Here is a 19,650-nt window from a genome sequence, read left to right on the forward strand (position 1 = left end):
CGGGACGACGACATTCCTGCCTTTAAATGGTTAGCCAGTGCACACCTGTTACCCAGTGCTCCTGAGGCGGAGGGAGGGAGGGTTAGGGGTATGAGACCACTGGACTACATGGTGAGAGCTGTCTTAGAGCAGCTGAGATGATGTTTATGACAGTGCTCTAACCACGATGCCTAGTTAACCGGCAGCTAACTGGTTCTGATTATGCACAGAATTCCTAGGCTTCGCAGCAGAAGTTGGGATTTAGTGGTTTGGGAAAGCATGCGCGCGCGCGCACACACACACACACAGATTTTAGGGGACGCCAGGGACAAGGGGAGGTAGCACCATGATCAGTGTGGGTGGTCCATCCTGCCTTCCTGTCTTCTGTTGTCATTCCTTCCTTCCTGCCTCCCCACAGGGTCGGAGTTACCATAAAGCAGGTGGCTCCAGTCAGGTCATCTCAAAGCGGAGCCACTACAGCCACTCAGGCCTGTCACGTTTCATTGTTCCTCACACAGTACCCATGTAATTCCAAGTCTCGAGGACTTGCTTATTTTTATCTGAATATTAGGAAATGAGCCTTCCAGGAAATGCCAAGCCCTGGTATGTTGTCCTGCCAGAACGAGGGCACTGGCAAACTGTGGCCCAGAGTCAACTTTATTTCTTCTCTGGGACTGGCCTCATTACTTCCAAGCCTTGACATTTGCATTTCTGTGAGCTCTTGCTCAAGTCAGTGGCTTCCTAACTTTAGTCACAATGCCAGCTCCATGCGGCTGGACAGGAGACTGAGTTTAGTGGTTATTGGCTGCTCCTTTCTGAGAAAGCAGCTTCCACCCCAGCAAGAAGGTATTTGATGTCTTTTTTTTTTAAAAGAAAGAAAAGAAAAGTGGAGCCAGGCAGTGATGGTGCACACCTTTAATCCCAGCACTCGGGAGGCAGAGACAGGTGGATCTCTGTGAGTTCGATACCAGCCTGATCTACAGAATGAGTTCCAGGACAGGCTCCAAAGCTACACAGAGAAACCCTGTCTCGAAAAACCAAAAACCAAAAAAAACAAAACAAAACAAAAAAAGTGATTGGAAATCTCTGGTCCTTTAATGTGGTTTTTTTCTTTTTTGAGACAGGGTTTTACTATGTAGCTCTGACTGTATTAGAATTCACCATGTGGACCAGGCTCTCCTCAGACTGCCGCAGCAGTGGGGACCAGGTCAGGTCACAGCCTCCTCAAAACCCAAAGTCAGGGCTGGCACCTGTCATTGGGTAGCTTAACTCCCTCTGAACAGGAGATGAAGTCGAGCTTTCTACAGGACCAGCAAGGTCTCTCAGAGGGTAAAGTGACTGTCTCCAAGTATTATGACCACCTGCGTTTGATGATAGAAGCAGAGAACCAACTTTCTTTGTCTTCCTACTTCACTCATGTGCACACACACGTGCACACACAAATATGTAGTATAGAAAAAATAGTCTCATGTGGCTGGAGAGATGACTTAGTGGTCAAGAGCACACACAGCTCCTGCAGAAGGCCCGAGTTTGGCCCAGCCGCAGCTCCTGCTCCAGCATCAACTCTCACTCATACCCACACATGGACACACATGAATATGCACAGCTGAAGAAACCCACGGCGTCAGGCCCCCGACCGGGTGATTGGCATGGTGAGGTAGGTCAGAGGAGCCTGGTGAAGGAGTTACAGCTAACCTGCAGAGCATGCGCACTCAACACAGGCTTAGGTCTGCAATGAGCTGAGACTTGGCTCTTGTCATCCTGTTACAGAGAGCTTTACATTTCTCGAAAGTGGCCAAGGTCAGATGAGGCAGTGTTCTCTGACGATGACCTTGCTGATTAATTGGACAGTTTTAGGGTGTTATATAGAGGCTAACTCCCTCCCAGAAGTTGGTTTCATTTGGTTTTGTTTCTTCTGGTCTTTTGACACAACAAGAGCCTTGCATTGGCCTGGCGGCCATGGAGGCGCACGCCTTTAATCCCAGCATGGAGGCAGAGGCAGGTGAATCTCTGAGCTCGAGGCCAGCCTGGTCTACAGAGTGAGTTCCAGGACAGCTAGGGCTATACAGAAATCCTGTCTCGAAACAAAAAAGCTTTACACTGTAATCCAGCAACAGACTTTCAGCCATCCTCCTATCTCAGCCTCCGAGTGCTGGGATAACAGGTATAAGCCATTACGTCTAGTGCAAAAGTTGGTTTTCAAAAGGTGAAAGGGGAGGAAAAGACCATGTTGTTCCTATGTAAGCTGTGTTTCATGTGATCAAGTAAGGCAAAAAGTTCTACAGAATTCGGTCAAGATTTGTAGGTGATGAATGATGTTGAATCGTCGGTTTTAGAGAGAGATTGTGGCATTGTAGTTAGGGCTACAGAGTTCTTGCTCACCATGTTTCCCGAGTGCCACCACACCCAGCACCCACCACATTTTTAAGGATGAATGACAGGGTACTGTTTTAAAATACCTTAAAGGTAAAAGCTGTGGGTGACCCAGTGTAGATGGGTCCTCCAGTATGGGCAAGACTGGTTCTGTGTCCAGCCCTTTTACATGAACGAAAAGGGGCTGAAATGTTGGTAGGACTTGAAATAGGCTTACGTGCCTGCGCCATCCTGTAGCTGCTTTGCGCACGGACATAAAACAGACTGCAGTGGGGTGGATACTAGGTGGCTGTTAGAACGTGGAAGTGGATGGTTGTGAACGTACGTCTCCATTTTTCCTGGCAGAGCCGTGCAGAAAACACACCTAGCCAAAACTTCCACCAGCGTCACAGCAGGGCCCAAAACCCAGGTGTTAGCGCGTGCTGAAATGTGGGCACAGTGAAGTTTTCAGTTAACACCTAAATCTCCGTGGTCGCATATTCCAAGGCTTTCACTTGGACACTGTACTCTTGTACAAAGGAAGGCCCATGCTGCTAGTGGCAGGATGCATGCCTGGATCCGGGCATCCTTATGCACACAGATGATCTTGATCATGAGACCCTGGAGGTCTGGGCTGCTCCCAGATCATTGTCGGCTCTTAGGTATGCATCCTCTGTGACTCTGGAACAAACGAGAGAATGAACTAGTGAATGAATGGCCAGTTACTGTGTTAGAACACGCTGTGACTGACCAGGATGAGCATCTGCTTGTGTTTTTTAAAATACACTTTCCCCTCCACCCTCCCTCCAATCCTTCCTGTGTTCCCCTTCTCAAATCGACAGCTCCAAAAGGCAACCAGTAAGGATGTCATCCCTGTAGGAGGCTGGTTCTCCTCTCAGTGTCATTATTTGCCTACTTCTTTGCTCATGGTTGGGACCCTGTGAAACTTGTAGTTTTTAAATAAACAGGTAAATTACATGACTCAGGGCCATCGTGGTCCCTCGGCTCTCACATGCTCGGTAAGCCTTGTAAATGGGGAGCCCCCGTCTCTGAAGTGTCTGGTGCACTGGGGTCTGTCTTGTAAGTGGGGAGCCCCCGTCTCTGAGGTGTCTGGTGCACTGGGGTCTGTCTTGTAAGTGGGGAGCCCCCGTCTCTGAGGTGTCTGGTGCACTGGGGTCTGTCTTGTAAGTGGGGAGCCCCCGTCTCTGAGGTGTCTGGTGCACTGGGGTCTGTCTTGGCAGCTATCATGGTCTTACATTCCCTTTATTTCTAACTGTGCTGGTTGCTGTGGCAGAGCAGGACAACAGGTGGTCTCCAAATGCTGCGATAACAAGCTAATGGTAGTCTGTAATGCCAGCAAAACTATGTAGACAGAGACTCCACCCCCAGAGGAGATGGTGGCTGTATGTGTATATGCGTGTGCCTGCACGTGTGTGTGCATGCATGTGTGTGTGTGTTGCTGTGCTGCACAAGTGTGCGTCTGTGCTCTTTAGTTTTGCTGCTTTAAGACAGGGTCTAGCTTTGTAGCTCTGGCTGGCTTTGAACTTGCAGCCATCCTCCTGTATCTGGAATGTCGGGATCATACAGGATGCACCACACGGGGCTTATAGTTCTGTTCAGAAGGGGCTGAGTGTCCTCATCAGATGGGTGACTGCATAGGAAAAGCAGGCTTCTGGCCAGACACAGGCACATGGGTGGAGGGAGCCCCATGGAAAAGGGGAATGCTGGGAACAAGTCTGGACAAGTTTGGGAGGAAGGACAGTATGAGGAGAGGGCCTGGTTGACCTGCTGTGACTCCTTCCATCTGTGGTGACTTCGAGGAACAGAGCAGGCATGAGGGTACACCTCGTGGACAGCAGAAGATGCCAGCACTGGGCTAGTGCCCTGTAGCTGCTGAAGCAGGTCACCACACCACAGCACTGTAGTCTCACAGCAGGAATGCCTGTGGCGCAGTCTAGGGGTCAGAAGCCTGGCATGCCGTGCCTGTGTCCCTGGAAGAATCCAGGAAAACATCATCCGTCTTGCCTTTCACTTCTTGCTGAGCCAGCTCCCTCCGCTGTGGTGGGTTGCGGTCACAGCTATGTCAATAGAAAAGAGCATAGATGGTGGGTCTGGTTCGGGGTGGGCTACACAGTTTAGATAAAGGCAGCCACCACCAAGATTGGTAGGGGATGGGCAGGAGAGTGGGGACCTAGGAGTCACATGAACAAATGTGGTGGAAAGTGTCATGTCCGTCAGATTTCTACTTACTGCCCAGTAACGTGTTTGTGTGTTAAGCACAGCAAGATTGCACACCTTGTACATACACTAGGCCTGTAGAAAGTGGTCAGAGGCCACTCAGGTTGTGACCTTCAAGTCACTGGGCTTGCATCAACTGACAGACTTCCAGTACTGTTAAGAATTTTCAAGCCGAACGGTGGCAGCACACGCCTTTAATCCCAGCACTCTGGAGGCAGAGGCTGAGAGATCTCTGAGTTCAAGACCAGCCTGGTCTGCAGAGCAAGTTCCAGGACAACCAGAGCTACACAGAGAAAGCCTGTCTCTAAAAACCAAATAAAGAGAGAGTTTCCATTCATTTGTTCATACTGGCTCGTGTGGTTCAGCGGTGCCATCTGGTTTGTCGTGCCGAGGTTGTCTGTGTGTGAAGAGGGAGTCAGAGACTGCCAGTCTGGGTGGTAGAGGCCACACACACGCACAGTTAAGAAGCAGGCAGTTCTGTGAGTTCAAGGCCAGCCTGGTCTTCAGAGTGAGATCCTGGACAGGCTCCAAAGTTACACAGAGAAACCCTGTCTCAAAATCTGCCCCCACTCCCAAAGAAAGTTAGAAAATGGAGACAGACTCGTCTGCCTTAGGGAGACACAGTTATAACTATAGACAGGGGGCCAGACCTGGTTGACTTAAACCTGTCTCCTCCTGTCTTTTTTTTTTTTAATATTTATTTATTTATTATGTATACAATATTCTGTCTGTGTGTCTGCAGCCAGAAGAGGGCATCAGATCTCATTTCAGATGGTTGTGAGCCACCATGTGGTTGCTGGGAATTGAACTCAGGATCTTTGGAAGAGCAGGCAGTGCTCTTAACCTCTGAGCCATCTCTCCAGCCCCTCCTCCTGTCTTATAGTCCTCTCTAGTGCTGGGACGAAAGGCGTGCACCACTACCACCCGGTTTCTGTGGCAAACTAGTGTGGCTACTGGGATTAAAGGTGCGTGTCACCACTGCCTGCTCTGTATGGCTGATCAGTGCGACTGTTTTACTCTCTAATCTTCAGATAAACTTTATTTATTAAAATACAAATGAAATATCGCTACATTTACCCTTTTTGTCTAAAATAAAAAAGGCTGTAACTAATATAAGAAAAAACTATACACAATAAATACAATACATAGGCAATAAATGCATCAATAATGTCTAGTCCATTTGCATTTGACAAATTCAGAGAAAATACTCCATATCTATCCTATCTTGTGAGTTCAAAGTCTTGTACCTAATTTACTTTCTATCATAATTTGCTTTCAGCATGTGGTAAACAAGGAAAACTATAACTCTCTAGTCTTCATCTCCCTCAGAGACCCGAGAAGGAAATAATATTAACTGAGTAAGCAGGAAGTGTGAGCAAGTGACTTCCAAAAACTGTGCAAAACGACAGAAACAGCTGGCTGCCTGGACAGTCACCCAGAGTTCCTCTGCAATGTGGGGGCATCCATCTTTGGCCTGACAAATATCACTGGAAACTCAAGCTTCTGACCTGGCCCTAGCCAGCAGGGCCTCAGGAAGACTTGCGTCTCTGTAAGCCTTGCATGGGCAGGGGAGCTTATATCTGTGGAGTTCCTCATGGGTCTCCTCATCTCAGACGGGGTTTTTTGTTTGTTTGTTTTTGTTTTTGTTTTGGTGTGTCGTGTGTCTGTGTGTCTGTGTTTGCACATGCACTGGTGGAAGCCAACAATCAGTGGTCTCTCGCTCTTATCTTTTGAGACAAGGTCTCTCATTGAATGTGGAGCTCACCTATTGGCTGGCCTAGGTGGCCAGTGAGCTCCAGGGTCAGCCTGTCCCCCCCCAGCACTGGAGACACACCAGGCTCCTACATGGGCACAAGGGATCTGAACCCAGTCCTCAGGCTCGTACCTGATGGACTATCTCTCCAGCTGCCCACCACCCCCCATTTTCAAAGGGAGTCACTTTATTTTCCCAGGGTGTCTGCCTTCTGTTTGCACTGACATCAGAAAGGTGGAGTTTTGTTTGTGTGTGCTTATTGTAAGGGGGCGGCTTCTTCTTTGTGGGGTTGTATGACTGTTAAAATGAGTCGGGTGATTAAAAAAGCCAAGTGGTAGTTGAGTAGAAAGGGTTTGAAAGTGAATGATCCCACGCACGCACGCACGCACGCACACACACACACACACACAGCCAGGGTGACTGTGTTAACTGACTCGGGGCCAATGTCCTAGACAGCCTTCCTTTAGCTCATGGGCAGAAGTAGCCATGCAAACGGAGCCCTGATAAACATGTCACACACCGCACAGTTCGCTTTACTGGAGGAGGAAGCTGAAGTGAAACCGAGAACATTTACAGAAATGGTTCTTCACCACAGAAATGGTTTCCTGAAAAGATTTCTTCGGGTTATCTTAGGGTTAAGGAAAAGGATGGACCATGGGAAAGATCAAGGAGCCCTGCCACTGCCGGCCTGTGTGCATGTGTCATGCTGCTGCTGTCCCCAAACAAGGGTGTGAACAGCTTGGATTCTCTTTAAGCCTGACATTTGTTAAAGTGGACGTCCCTCTGTAGTCTCAGATCTCTGGCTGGGCCAAGGTGGCCCTCCCTGCTCATCTTCCATCCTGTCTCTGCTGAAGTTACAAAAGCTAAGAAAAGGTTGGCCAGCTCACAGCATTCCCGACCCTTGTCCTTGTTGCCATTGCCCCCCTGGAGGTTGGGGACCTTGTCTGGATGGCCATTTAGGATGTGCTGTCATTTGTTCACATAAAAGCATCTGCTGGCCCAGAGGGTATAAAACATACAGCCAGTTCAGCAGCTGTCATCGTGGGGTCTGACTGCTTTATTGGTGGGTGGCTTTGGCGGGAGTCCTGTCAGATTGTCTTGTTTTTAGCTCAGGCTTCCTTGTGTTTCTGGGACTTTGTGCTGTGTAGGGCAAGTGGTCCCGACGGTACCCTGTGGGAATAGGAGGTTTTGTATTTGCATTTTATAGAGGAACGGAAGTGGTGCCTCTCAGTTTAGCCGTGTGGTCCCCTGAGAGTTTGGGAGGGTGTCTGCCTGGTCCTCCAGACAGTCGGTGGTTGGTCTGGGTTCAGGCTGTGTGCGCCTGGAGCTCAATGCATGATGGGCAGGTGCCCTGCTGCTGAGCTGTGCGTTTAATGGCAGAGGCAAGTGCTTGAATGTCACCTTTCCCACGCCCATCTCACGACCCCGGGCTTACTGTGTTGCTTCTGCTAAGAACTTCTAGGGACATTCTGCTTTGGAAACTACCCACAGTGTGTGACCCTACGTGCCCCCGGATAGGCTTAGACTCAAGTGACATTCTCAGAGAGCTCGGCGGGCACCCAATGGTCACGTTTTCCTGCTCCATATTTTGTTACCTTCGCACTGTTCGATGGTAGAGGTGAAAGCAGGGCCTTGCGCGCGATTAACCAGAAGCGCACTGGATCCAGCCTTGTTCTGGGAGTGAGAGTTGGCACACTGGATCCCAGCCTTGTTCTGGGAGTGAGAGTTGGGCTCAGATGATCTCTGGTCTGTTTTGTAAGGGGAGGGTGCACACTGATGGACCAGCAGATATCACTGAGTGGTCCCTGTGCTCTGGGGCCTGTTGTGCCAAACACCATCCGATAGCTTGGATTTTGATGGGATGTGACAGACGGTGAAAGAGTGAGTTCGTGAGCGTGGTGGCTGAGTTTAGGATAGTCAGGGTAGCCTTGGAGCATGAAGAACAGGCCCCACTCCAGAGCCGAGTGCTCAGCTGCTGGGAAAGGGGCGAGAATGGCCTTGCAGAGAAGGTGGAAGACACTTTCCTGAGGAGTGTTCCCGGCATGAGCTTTCTCTGCCCACCTTAGGCCTGGAGGGTGCTGGCTTTTTCAGCAAATGCTGTGGGATGAAGAATTACAGTTCAGTATTGACACATACAAGCCACACGACTGTAGGGCCACAGTGTCTCCATCTTCATACTTGGGAAACCGAGGCAGGACAACTGTCAGTTTGTGACCAGCCTGGCCTACATAGTGAGACCCTGCCCGACCCATAGCAGTTTGCTTGTGACCAAGCCTGATTTGGGGATAACCATAGATTCAAATGTCAGACATAAGACACAGCCGCTGTGTCCTTCATCTCATCCCCAAGTGGTAGACTCTGGCAAGGTTCTACCACATACATTCTCACAGCCAGGCAGGATAGAGAACAGAGATCTCTGTCACCAGTCAGAGGTTGTCAACTCACAGCCCTCCTGCCCCGTCACAAACCCCACATCTCTTCATTTTGATATTTGAGACTACTGCACACGTGGAAGCATGGGATACATGACCCTTCAGGGTTGGCTTTTTTCACTCCTTGTGACTCCCGGGGTATTACTTGAGTTGTCCACGTGTGAGCGTGCCCTCTGTCTGCGTGTGAGCGTGCCCTCCTCTTTCATTGCTGTATAGCATTCCGTGGCATGGACGTGGCACAGCTGGCTGTTTTCGTACTTCAGGTTTTAGATTATTTTGAACAAATCTACTAGGAAATTCAAGTGCAGAGGTGTGTGTGTGTGTGTGTGTGTGTGTGGGTCAAATGATCTTTCCACGTTTAGTTTCCTAAGAAGTGCCAGAGTGAACGCTCATGGTTTATTTGTGTCTGTTCTTCCCAACAGCTTAACAATGGAAGGAAGACTCAGGTGGCCCCCTGGTGCCTCTGGGGCAGATGAGGCTCAGGAGCCCTACCTGCTTCCCGGGGCCTCCTTAAAGTACTGCCTTCCACTGCAGCAGAGATTGAGTGTCCCCATGCCACCATCCTTGGGGTGCTGCCGGCGCTTGTTTTATAGTGCTGAGTTGGGGTGGGGGGTCAATGACTTTGTGACTGGGGCTCTCTGATTTTGGAGGTGGTCTTTAGGGCCTGTGGGAGAATCTAGGTCAGCTGCCACTGGGTCTGCTGAGCAGATGCCCTCTGCCTGGTGAGCAAGGGCTTTTCCTTGGTTCTGGGAGTTCCTCGTGTGTCCCACGTGAGGGTGCTGGGAGTCGCAGAGGTACCTGGTGGGAGGTGGGGAGCAAAGAACTAGATAAGAACACGAGAGGAAGGAAGTCCTGGCAAAAATAGCCTGGGTGTGGCGGCAGAAAATAGTAAAGGAAAATAAATGCCTGGGTGGGGTTGAAGAGCTGCTGGGAGAGATGCAGACTTGTCGCCTGGGTGAGGGGTAGCAGTGGGCAGGCCGTGTAGAGAGAGCGCGTCACGTGTCACGAGTGAGCAGACAGGGAACTAGAGGGCAGATGTATTTGTTTCTTGCTTTTCTCTGAACAGACTGGCCAAGCTTTGCCCTTCGTCCTTTCATAGACCTCCCCAAGGCCCACACAGGCAGCTCTCAGTATCTGTCAGCTAGAGAGCCTGGAGTCAGTGGGAGGAGCCCTTGATGCGCACAGCCAGCCCCTTTCCCGTTGGGTTGGCTTTGCTAATGGGGGATGACCCAGGGGCTGTTGTGGGCGTGGGAAAGATGGGAGAAGCAGTCACTGCAAACATAATTCTCTCGGCCCAGCTGGGCTCCTTTGATCTGAGGCTGACGATGAAGCAGATGCTGACATCCTGCCAACTTAGACCCCTCTGATAAAAGTGGCCCCTGTTTCCTCTGCAGCGGCAGGAGCTTGCCCTGGACAGTCCAGCACAGCGCCAGCTGTACAGAATTCAAATCACAGTGCAGCCATTGAAGCCAAAGCCCATGGGGAGGGAAGCGGACCTTGCCTTTTGTGAATGGGGAGAGCGCCCACAAGAAGGCGGAGGGGCAAGAGTGTCTGCCCAGCACTTGGAGCCATCTGGGAGAGCAGGGTGGAACTTGTGGGGGGCGTGGCATCTGGGAGGGGCCATGTAGGACTTGCCCGTGAACTGAGCACCCTGAGTCTCACCAGCCTGTGTGTTTCTTGCAGACGCAAACGGTTCAGCTTAACAAAGAGATGACACTGGCTAGCAACCGGAGCCTGGCGGAGGAAAACCTTTTGTACCAGCCCCAGCTGGATGCGCAGAAAGCTCGCCTGACCCAGAAATACCAGGAACTCCAGGTTCTCTTTGAGGCCTATCAGATAAAGAAGACCAAGCTAGGTAACTTCTAAAGAGTTGAAGGAACGCTGGGCGGTGTGTGAGCCTTTAATCTCAGCATGGGGAGGCAGAAACAGACAATTACCTGTATAAGTTTGAGGCTAGCCTGGTCTACAGAGTGATTTCTAGAACAGAAATCACAGAAGAAGACAACAGAGAAACACTGTCTCAAAAAACAAACAAAAAAAGGAAACATTGTCTGAACTGGAGAGGTGGCTCAGGGGTTAAGAATATTTGCTGCTCTTCTAGAGGTCCTGAGTTTGGTTCCCAGCACCCACAGCTGGCAGCTCACAACTTCCTGTAACTCCAGTTCCAAGGGATTCCGTGTCTTCTGGTACTAGCATATACATGCAGACACACACATAGGTAAACATACATGCAGACACACACAAATGTTAAAACACCTTTGTGGTGGTGCATACCTTTAATCCCAGCACTCAGAAGACAGAGGCAGGTGGATCTCTGAGTTTGAGGCCAGCCTGGTCTACAGAGCGAGTTCTAGGACAGCCAGGGCTACATAGTGAGAACCTGTCTCAAAAGTTAAAGAAACCAAAAAACCAGAATCACCACCTTTTGTGAAATGTAGTTGTGATAGCTGCTGTTTGCTCTAGTCCCCTGTCTCTGACTGCAGTAAAGTTACCGACAGCCACTTAACCAGAACCTAAGAACAGATTAAAAGACCAGACACACCAGGTCCTGGTGTGGGATGCTCCTTGGGAGGCTTCTTTGCCACACGACGCATTCTGTGACTCAGGGAAGGGGATGCTCTGTCCCTGAGGAGATAAGGACAAATGTTGTTTTCGTTTTTGTTTGTTTTTTGTCCAGTCATTAAGTTGAAGAATCATCTAAGTGTCTCTCTGCAGAGTGAGGGCTGGGGCGCGATTACACAGTACAGTGGTGGGTTTGCAAAGAATGAGTCTCAGGTAACATCTAGAATTTAGTCTGTGGGCTGGGGGATGATGCTGAGTGAGAGTCAGGTAAACGGAGCACACGCTGCCTGCAGAGCCAGGGCAGCGTCGTCTGATGGAGAGTGGACATGATGGAGCCTTTGGGGGTGTCTTTCTGGCCTGACCTGGTATTCCTCGGGTTTTATTCAGATGGTGTTTGCTTTTAAGATCAATTTTTACGTAAGTGTCTGTGTGAATGTGTGTTACCTGACGTGGGTGCTGGGAACGGAACTCAGGCCCTCTGGAGGAGCAGGGAGTGCTGCCCTTAGCCTCTGAGCCTTCTTTCTAACCCTCATGTCTTTAAAATCGAAGACCCTAAGGCTTGACTATGTGCTAGATTAAGTTAGCACTCACAAATGGAACCTGGTAAGAGAGAAGGCAGGAAAAGGTCCTTTGAATGGTGACAGTGGCCCGCAGCTGGTGGAGTGTGGTGAGATTGTATTTTACAGTGGGAGTGGGTGGGCTGCGGGCAGAGCTCAGCGGCAGACTACTGGCCTCGTGTGTGTGCGGTCCTTGTTTACCCCTTAGTACTGGGGAAGCCCGTGTGATTACAGTGTTGTGGTCACACATGGGAAGCAGCCAGCTCCATGGACAGATGGTTTCCTGCTCCATCCAGGCAGGAGCTGGCCTGCTCTATCCTGGAGCCGATCCCTGCATCCCTTTGGTGGATTTGAGGCTTTACTGTCAGGTCCTGGAAAGTCTGCTCCTGTTTTGGTGACACACACCTTTAATCCCAGCACGGGGTCTCTGAGTTCGAGGACAACCTTTCTCCAAGGAACCTGGAAGGTGTCCTGTGGGATGCCCTGCCTCATGGCATCGTATTTTTTGCTTTTCCCAGATAAGCAGTCAAACAGCGCTTCCTTGGAGACTCTGTTAGCACTTCTTCAAGCAGAAGGGGCCAAGATTGAGGAAGACACTGAGGTAAGGCTAGACGACCTTATGGGAATACCTCAGCACGTGTCTGGGTCACCTTGCCCAGTCTGTGGACCTGTTTCCTCCAGGACATGGGAGCCCCACACCTCCACTGCCAACAGGGGACACTTCCCAAGCACACGGGTCTGAGTGCAAGTGAGCAGAATGTGCTAGGCAGGGGTCCAGCAGGCGGGGGCAGCCCAGTGCTGACCCAGACCAGGGTGCGCGCTGCTCTGCCAGGCTCCTGGTGCCAGTGACTGAGCGGCATCTCCTGTGGTCAGTGAGTCAGCTGGTCACTGCAGCCTTCCAGACATGGCTAGCCAGAGTCTTGTCAGGGGAGGAAATGAGTCAGGGCTGGCACATGTTGCCCAGGTCAGGCTACGCTAGTCTGACTAACCGTTAGGCTTTGGCAGGCCCTGATAGCCACAAGCAGAATTCTCTGCTGCTGCCCCGTCCAGGGTGAGCCACTGGTCAGTGTGCAGCCAGGTGGAAATCAGAGGGCGGGGCCCGGGCAGTAGCCATCTCTGGGGTAGAGAGCTGGCAGCTCAGGCTGCCGTCTGTTGTGGTTCTGGGAGCTGGGGCCAACAGCGCGGCCACCCACCTCATCTTCCTGGGAGGGCAGACCCAGGCACACCTCTGCGCCTGCAGCTCTGCACCTGCAGCTCTGCGCCTGCAGCTCTGCGCCTGCCCTGTGGCAGAAGACGGTCACCGAGGCCTATTCCCAGGAGGAGGGATGCTGCAGGGAACTAGAGCCTCCTTCCCTGGCCTGGACTGTGAAGGGAGCATTCTTCCTAACAGTGGGCCTGTCTTGTAATCGTTTCTCCTGCTTCTTGTAGAACATGGCAGAGAAGTTTCTGGATGGAGAGCTCCCTCTGGACGCCTTCATTGACGTCTACCAGAGCAAGCGGAAGCTGGCTCACATGCGGCGTGTGAAAGTGGAGAAGCTCCAGGAGCTGGTGCTGAAGGGACAGAGACTCCCACAGGCCGGGGCCCCAGTACCATCCAGGGTGCCTGAGCCATCGACTGCCACCTCTCTGCCCTACCCGTCTCTGGAGGCCACTGGGCTCCCTTCTGTCGTGCCTCGGCGCATCCCACCACCTCCTCCCCCAGTGCCCGCAGGACACACAGCCACCCCATTCACTGCTGCCATGGGCTCAGGACAGGCTTCTCCATATCCAGGATTACAGTGCCCACCTCTGCCCCCCAGGGTGGGCCTCCCCTCTCAGCAAGGATTCTCTGCACAGTTGGTGTCGCCATACCCACCAGCCCTGCCCCAGAGACCCCCTCCACGGCTGGCTCCACACCAGCCGGGTTTCATCCTCCAGTGAGCTCTGGCGTCAGTTCTTCCTGCAAGACACCCTCTGCCTGCCATGCCAAGCTCTGTAGTGGAGGCTGCGGAGCCCAGCATCTGGGCCAATGGCTTGGGTGCCCTGGGCCAGTGTGTCCATCCGATTTTAGAACTATAGGTCCGTGGTAAGTAACGGAGAGCGGGTTTTGTGGACCAAGGGAGCTCTCTGTGCCAGGCCACTGTCTGGCATGCCCGGTCATCACATGGGTCTGTGCCCTGGGTGTGATTTCTAAATATCTAGTGTTGATGGACTTGTGCATCTGGAAGATAAACCTCCCTCCAGTTTAGAGTCATGGCCCTCCTGTTACAGCTTTATTTAATAAGCATGGTTAATTATATCTGTTTTATTTTCAAGTCTTGGTCTACCAGCTGCTATGGTGCCAGTAAAGGCTGGTTTACACCGGCCAGCCTGGAACATGTGCCCACAGCCAGGCCTTGCTGGGCACCTATGCTGTCCACTCAGTCTGTGCCAGGCAGGTTCATCAGTCACCTCTCCTCCTGCCAGACTGGATGCTCTCAGTTCAAAACCGTGAGCATAGTTTGCACTTGGCTGCCGTGTGCAGAGGCCAGGAGAGCTGTGGCTCTGGGTGTGAGGCTGGTGTGAGCTGGACTTTGCACAGCAGAGTCCTCAGCCCTCACTCACACCTCAAGTCTCATGATGGTTTCTGTGAAAAAAAAAATACTCAGTGTTTTTACTACACTTGTAATTTTCCTGTTTTATATTTGGAAAGGAAACTTTTTTGACACTCTCAAGACCATTCAGGGAAACTTTTTTAAAAACGCATAGACTGTTTCGAGCTGGTTAAAAATGCAGATTTATTGAGTGCCGCTTCCTGTCAGGCGAGCAGTGCATGGTCACATCCGTCAGTGCCCGTGCTGTGCCTTAGCTTCACTTGGTGCCGGGACTCAGATGCCTGCAGTGGGCCTCGTTGCTTTGTGATAGGTCAGAGGAGGCCCATCTACCTTCAACCAGGATACTCTCGGGAGTGTTCTCTGCCATCGCTGACAGTGCTGCAGGTGTTGGCCAAGAGCACAGAAGAGGTTTGGGAAAAGCCCACCTCACGGGAATGACAGCGGTGGCTCCTTCCTCTCTGGGATCTCATCTGCAGGTGCCACGAGTGCAGAGTTCCCAGGGCCCAGGTGGGGGAGGGCCAGCAACCACACCTGTTCCCAGAAGAGGGCTGTGTGCCTGTCGGTAGAAGTTAGAGCCCTTCCCGTACCCTGCCAACTGGCCTCAACCCAAGGTGACAGGGCAGAACTGGTTAGAGAGCCTGTCCCTGGCGGTAGCGCCAGCCTCCGTCCCCAAGTCCTGTCCTCCTGCTCCTGGATTGGACCCCACTGGAGCTGCTCTGTATAGAGACAAAGCTGTATGTACCGCCTCGATACCTCTGCCACCAGCTGCCGCCAGGAACGCCCACTGCCCCAGTCACGGGCTGCAGCCACATGGGAGCTCCAGGAGGATGTGGTGAGGGGGCTGCCAGGCTGACCTTGCCATCGCCGCCCAGGGCCATATCTGGCACTGGGGTTGTAAAGCTGTAGAACTCTTAATAAATTGAGAATTATTAATTTCAGTTTGTTGCATTTCTCTTTTTATTTTTTTTTTAGCCTGCCACTGCTTTACATGGCCTTAACAAAAGGCTGATGGCTGGACAGGCAGGAGGAGTGCTAGGAGTTCAAGGCCAGCCTGTTCCAGGTCTCAAAACAACAACAAAAAAACCCAAAGCTGTTTATTCTAGATCCCTGGCACTAGCCATGGGTTGGTTGTTTTTTTGTTGTTGTTGGTTGTTTTGTTGTTGTGTTTTGTTTTTTCTGACTGTCCTGGAACTCATTTTGTAGATCAGGCTGGTCTCAAACTCAGAGATCCGCCTGCCTTTGCCTCCTGAGTGCTGGGATTAAAGGCGTGCGCCACCACCGTCCTCTCCAGGTAGGGCTTGTATAATGTTTCTGACATAGCGCTGAGGGTGACTTCAAGGCACCGGCCATCCTTGGTCTCTGCGCCACAGAAGAAATAGCTAGGACACCGGCGGTTTCAGGCGCTAGGTTTTAGGGGCTAACATTTTGTTTCAAGAAAGTGTCCCCTCCCACACCAAGCCTCACTGTGTGCTGCCTCCTGTGCCTTCAGGTGCCTGCCTGAAGATAGCAGTAACAGAAAAATGTTTCTGACTTGGTTGAGCTTGTACCTAGTTGCCTGCGCTCTGCTGACCTTTGCTGAGCTGTGTGTCTGGACCACAAGGCCCCTACAAGGGATGTGACCCAAGAGCAACCCTGTAGCATCCCATGACCTCTTCTGAGGAAGATGTTCACATACACAGCCCTATGGTTATGACAGGAGATGCCTGTGACCAGAGGCAGGGGAATGATTTGGAGAGGTGAGGTTGATTGGTGACTGGTCTCCAGTTCCAGGTTGGAGCCCCAGAATGCGAGGTCAGGTGGACCCTTTGGATCACTGGCCAGTTTGAACCAATTTTCTCTGGTTTGTACATATGAATTCTCTTAAGCATTTGAAATTCTATAAAAACATGATTCAGACCTGGCAGCCAGCTCCATTAGCCTCACACTGGAGATCAATTTGCAAAGCACTGGAACACACAGGCTTCTACCCTGCTGCCCAGGAAGCTTGCCTGCCCCAGTAGCATAAGCTCTTCTATAAATCTTATATAAATGCTGAGTGTGGGGATGGGGCCCCAGCCACCTCTGCTGGGCTGCAGGTTGAGTGGTGATCTCTGGATCCTGGAGGTCAAGGTCCTCGCCCACCAGCTCAGACACTAGAAGTCTAGAAACTGCCAACTGTAACCAAATGGTCTCAGATTAGTGCCCTGGTGTTAACCACTGGTGAGGCCCTAGCAGCTTCCAGGCTGGAATAGCAGTGGTCTCAGGGAGGCCTTGGGAGGATGGGAGGGCGATGATGGCTAGTTCAGTCTGCAGGAAGACTGACTGGTGCTCGGTGGCAACCGTACTAGCAAGACTCTTGGTGTCCTCGGGTCCTAATGTCAACTGCAGACACCTGCACAGGGCCAGAGAAGTGTGCATCTCTGGAAAAATGAAAAACCTGGCACAGGCCCTCACTAGAGCACTGGTGACAACAGTGTTTTATTGCCAATGGAATTCAAACACAGAATGCTAGACACAGAGCAAAGGAACTGGCTCCCTCCCACAGTCCTGGACCTTGGTTCACAGTTGGTAGCTTTCCCAGGGCACAGGGCAGGCAACTGGAGGGAGGCTGGGCACCTATCCAGCTCAGCTGCTGTCTCTATCGGTCTGGATATCCCCACCCGCAACTATTCCCCCTCACAGGCTCAAGAAACAAATTTATTCCAACTGTCAGGGGCAGGCAAGGCCAGGCCTCCAAGTCTGGGCTGCTCCACTGGGGGCCCCACAGGAATTCCTGAGCCCCCAAAAAGGTGGGCTGTGGCTTCTGTCTGTTTTAGCTTCTTGCTGAGCTGAAAGTCCCCAGCTTCAGGAGGACTGAAATCTACCCATGAAGGTGGGTGGTAAGCAGCCATACTAGTGAAGGCAGCCAGGCCAGGAGAAGGGAAAACAGGAAGTGGGAGGGTGGCTCAGAGTCTGGCTGGGAGTGGAGACTCGGAGCGCAGAGGCAGCACCTGAGCTGGGGCTGCTCCAGGCACAGCCCAGCAGCAGCCCCGGCCACCCTGTGGCCAGGTTCCCACACAAAGCCTGGTTTCCTGGGACTCTGAGCATGGATGCCCTAGCACCAGGCCCCCAGAGGATGATACAGCCTAGTCTACCTGCTCTCTCTCAAGAGCCACAGGTCACCCCCTCATCCCCAAAAGCCAGCAGGGGACCCTCTCTTTTCCGTCCACTTACAGCCTCAGACTTTGGAGCTCAGAAGCAGGACAGCTGCTGGCGTGTGACCTGTCCCCAGTGTGCGGACTAGACTCGGTAGAGAGGACTAACAATATTCACACTGTCCCAGATGTTAGCTGCGGTTGTGGCTCAGGCCTGCCAGTCCCGGCTGCTCTGGACAGTTCCTACTAAGATAAATAGACTCAAATCCAGATCTACTACCCCACGGAGCCAAGACCCCTTGGGCTGATGAAGGCTGCTTTGGGCTCCAGGTGCAGGAGTTCCAGCCTCTCAGAGGCCCCTTGACCATGGCCAGACAGCTACGTAAGGCCCAGCATGACCAGCAGCCGTCCTGCTGGACACTCAAGGCCTAGTAGTTCACAAGCTGAGCTGGGTAGACGCCGTCCTTGGTGCTGGGCTGCAGGAGTCAAGATGAGGGGCTCAGTAGGCGAGGCCAGAGCACATGTACCATCCAGGTACAGACACTAAACACCCTTTGCACACTCATGCGCACGTGTGCACACTCACGCACACGCACGCATGCACGCACGCACGCTCGCTCGCTCGCTCTCCTCCCTAACCCAGCACTGATGCCTGGCACCTGGTTGTCTGGCCTGGGGGCTATGCTGGGTTTCTGAGCCAAGGGTGGCTTCTTGGTGGCCGAACTCCGGGGAGCTGGGCTGGGTCTGCTGGGTTCTTCCTCTCCAGGTGTCCCCATCACCCCGGCCAGGACATAGTGCTGTCTGCGCAGTTCCCCGAGCCGTACACGCTCTGCCTCCAGTGTCTTCTCCAGCTCCAGGACCCGCACCTGCAGGCCACAGAGCCAACTCAGCACTCACAGTGCTGCCCGTGAGTCCCGGGACTTTCCCAGAGATCAGTCTCAAGAGGGAGCCTGGCAGCTGGGGGCATGAGGGTGCTCACTTGCGTCTCCATCTCCTGTTTCTTCAGCTTGATGAGGGACAGGCCGGAGAAATCCATGGTGTCTGTGATCAGGAGGAAGGAGGGAGCTGAGCGAGCTCTCCACCACCTCTGGGAAACCCCTGAGTGCGCAGCACTTGCCTCTGTCCTCGATCTGTTCCTGGCCGGATTTGGTGGAGGCCACCACGTTAGCGGCCCTCTCGTTGACAGAGCGGGAGCACTCCTGCAGGCGGCTCAGGTGGGGGCTGTGTTTGTCGGCTTTTACCTGCAGGGAGCACAGTGGTCACCATCTGCTGGCCACAGGCAGCCAGTGAAGGCCCCAAGTCCAGGCCCGGCACAAACACCGGCACAGCTTCTCACCTTGGAGGCTGCCACCAGCTGGGCTGTGCTGGCTGCAATCTCGTGTGAGCAGACGATGAGCTCCTCGTATTTACCCATGTGAAGCACCACCTTGTCAGCCGACTCCCTAGGGATGGGGACCAGTCGGGCTGGGGCTCTGCACCATCAACAAGTAGGGCAACCCACACCCCAGACCTAAGCGCCTGTCCCGGCCCACCCCCACCTGGGGCGACATACACCAACTGTGTGGCTCCCCAGCCCACTGCCTTAGAGGCGGAGATGAGGCCTTCGGTCCACCGAGAGTTCTTGGCATAAAATTCCTGTTGCGTGGCTGCCCCCTAGTGGTGATGAAAGGACAAGACAGGATGAAGGACATTTCGGGGAGGAATGGGTGCCCAAAGGGCGTATCCCTGAAGCCTCCCTGAGGTGTGGGGATTTTTAGATGTGGCAATGGACACTGTATGGTGGGGTGGGGGTGGGGGCGCCATGCACAAAGGGGTCAGGGCTCCGAGGTGACCTTTCTGACCCAGCAAGGGAGGCTGCTCACCCTGCCGCTCTCCACGATCTCCTTCTGCAGGCTGGTGGAGGTCATCACGAGGAGCCGGATGGCCTGCCAAGACCAAGATATGACTGATTCGTTCTCCAGGTGGTCCCGACGAAGAAGCCGCCCTGGGGTCGTCACCCACCGCACTCACCTTCATGAGGTCTGTGCAGGAGTTGAGGATCCTGGGGAGGAGCGGGGAAGAAAGAGAAGCCAGCTCAGTAGTCAGGAAGCT

General features: G+C 52.6%; 2 protein-coding genes across 2 annotated transcripts in view; one reads left to right on the plus strand and one right to left on the minus strand.

Moving 5' to 3' along the window:
• The window catches only part of Vps37b (VPS37B subunit of ESCRT-I), a 28,283-nt gene extending 12,899 nt beyond the window's left edge, over window positions 1–15,384 (plus strand). Inside the window, exons 2-4 of the mRNA XM_057763581.1 lie at window positions 10,438–10,609; window positions 12,392–12,474; window positions 13,302–15,384. Coding sequence (XP_057619564.1) covers window positions 10,438–10,609; window positions 12,392–12,474; window positions 13,302–13,793 — 747 coding nt within the window. The 3' untranslated portion in view covers window positions 13,794–15,384. The remainder of the gene's footprint in view (window positions 1–10,437; window positions 10,610–12,391; window positions 12,475–13,301) is intronic.
• Window positions 15,385–15,510: 126 nt separating this feature from the next.
• Hip1r (huntingtin interacting protein 1 related) overlaps window positions 15,511–19,650 on the minus strand; it is a 29,772-nt gene continuing 25,632 nt past the window's right edge. Inside the window, exons 25-32 of the mRNA XM_057763580.1 lie at window positions 19,570–19,600; window positions 19,422–19,484; window positions 19,112–19,212; window positions 18,896–19,001; window positions 18,677–18,800; window positions 18,539–18,600; window positions 18,219–18,425; window positions 15,511–18,035 (exon numbers count right to left, since the gene is read on the minus strand). Coding sequence (XP_057619563.1) covers window positions 17,988–18,035; window positions 18,219–18,425; window positions 18,539–18,600; window positions 18,677–18,800; window positions 18,896–19,001; window positions 19,112–19,212; window positions 19,422–19,484; window positions 19,570–19,600 — 742 coding nt within the window. The 3' untranslated portion in view covers window positions 15,511–17,987. The remainder of the gene's footprint in view (window positions 18,036–18,218; window positions 18,426–18,538; window positions 18,601–18,676; window positions 18,801–18,895; window positions 19,002–19,111; window positions 19,213–19,421; window positions 19,485–19,569; window positions 19,601–19,650) is intronic.

This window comes from Chionomys nivalis, chromosome 3, assembly GCF_950005125.1.
Source record: "Chionomys nivalis chromosome 3, mChiNiv1.1, whole genome shotgun sequence".
Taxonomy (NCBI): Eukaryota; Metazoa; Chordata; class Mammalia; order Rodentia; family Cricetidae; genus Chionomys; species Chionomys nivalis.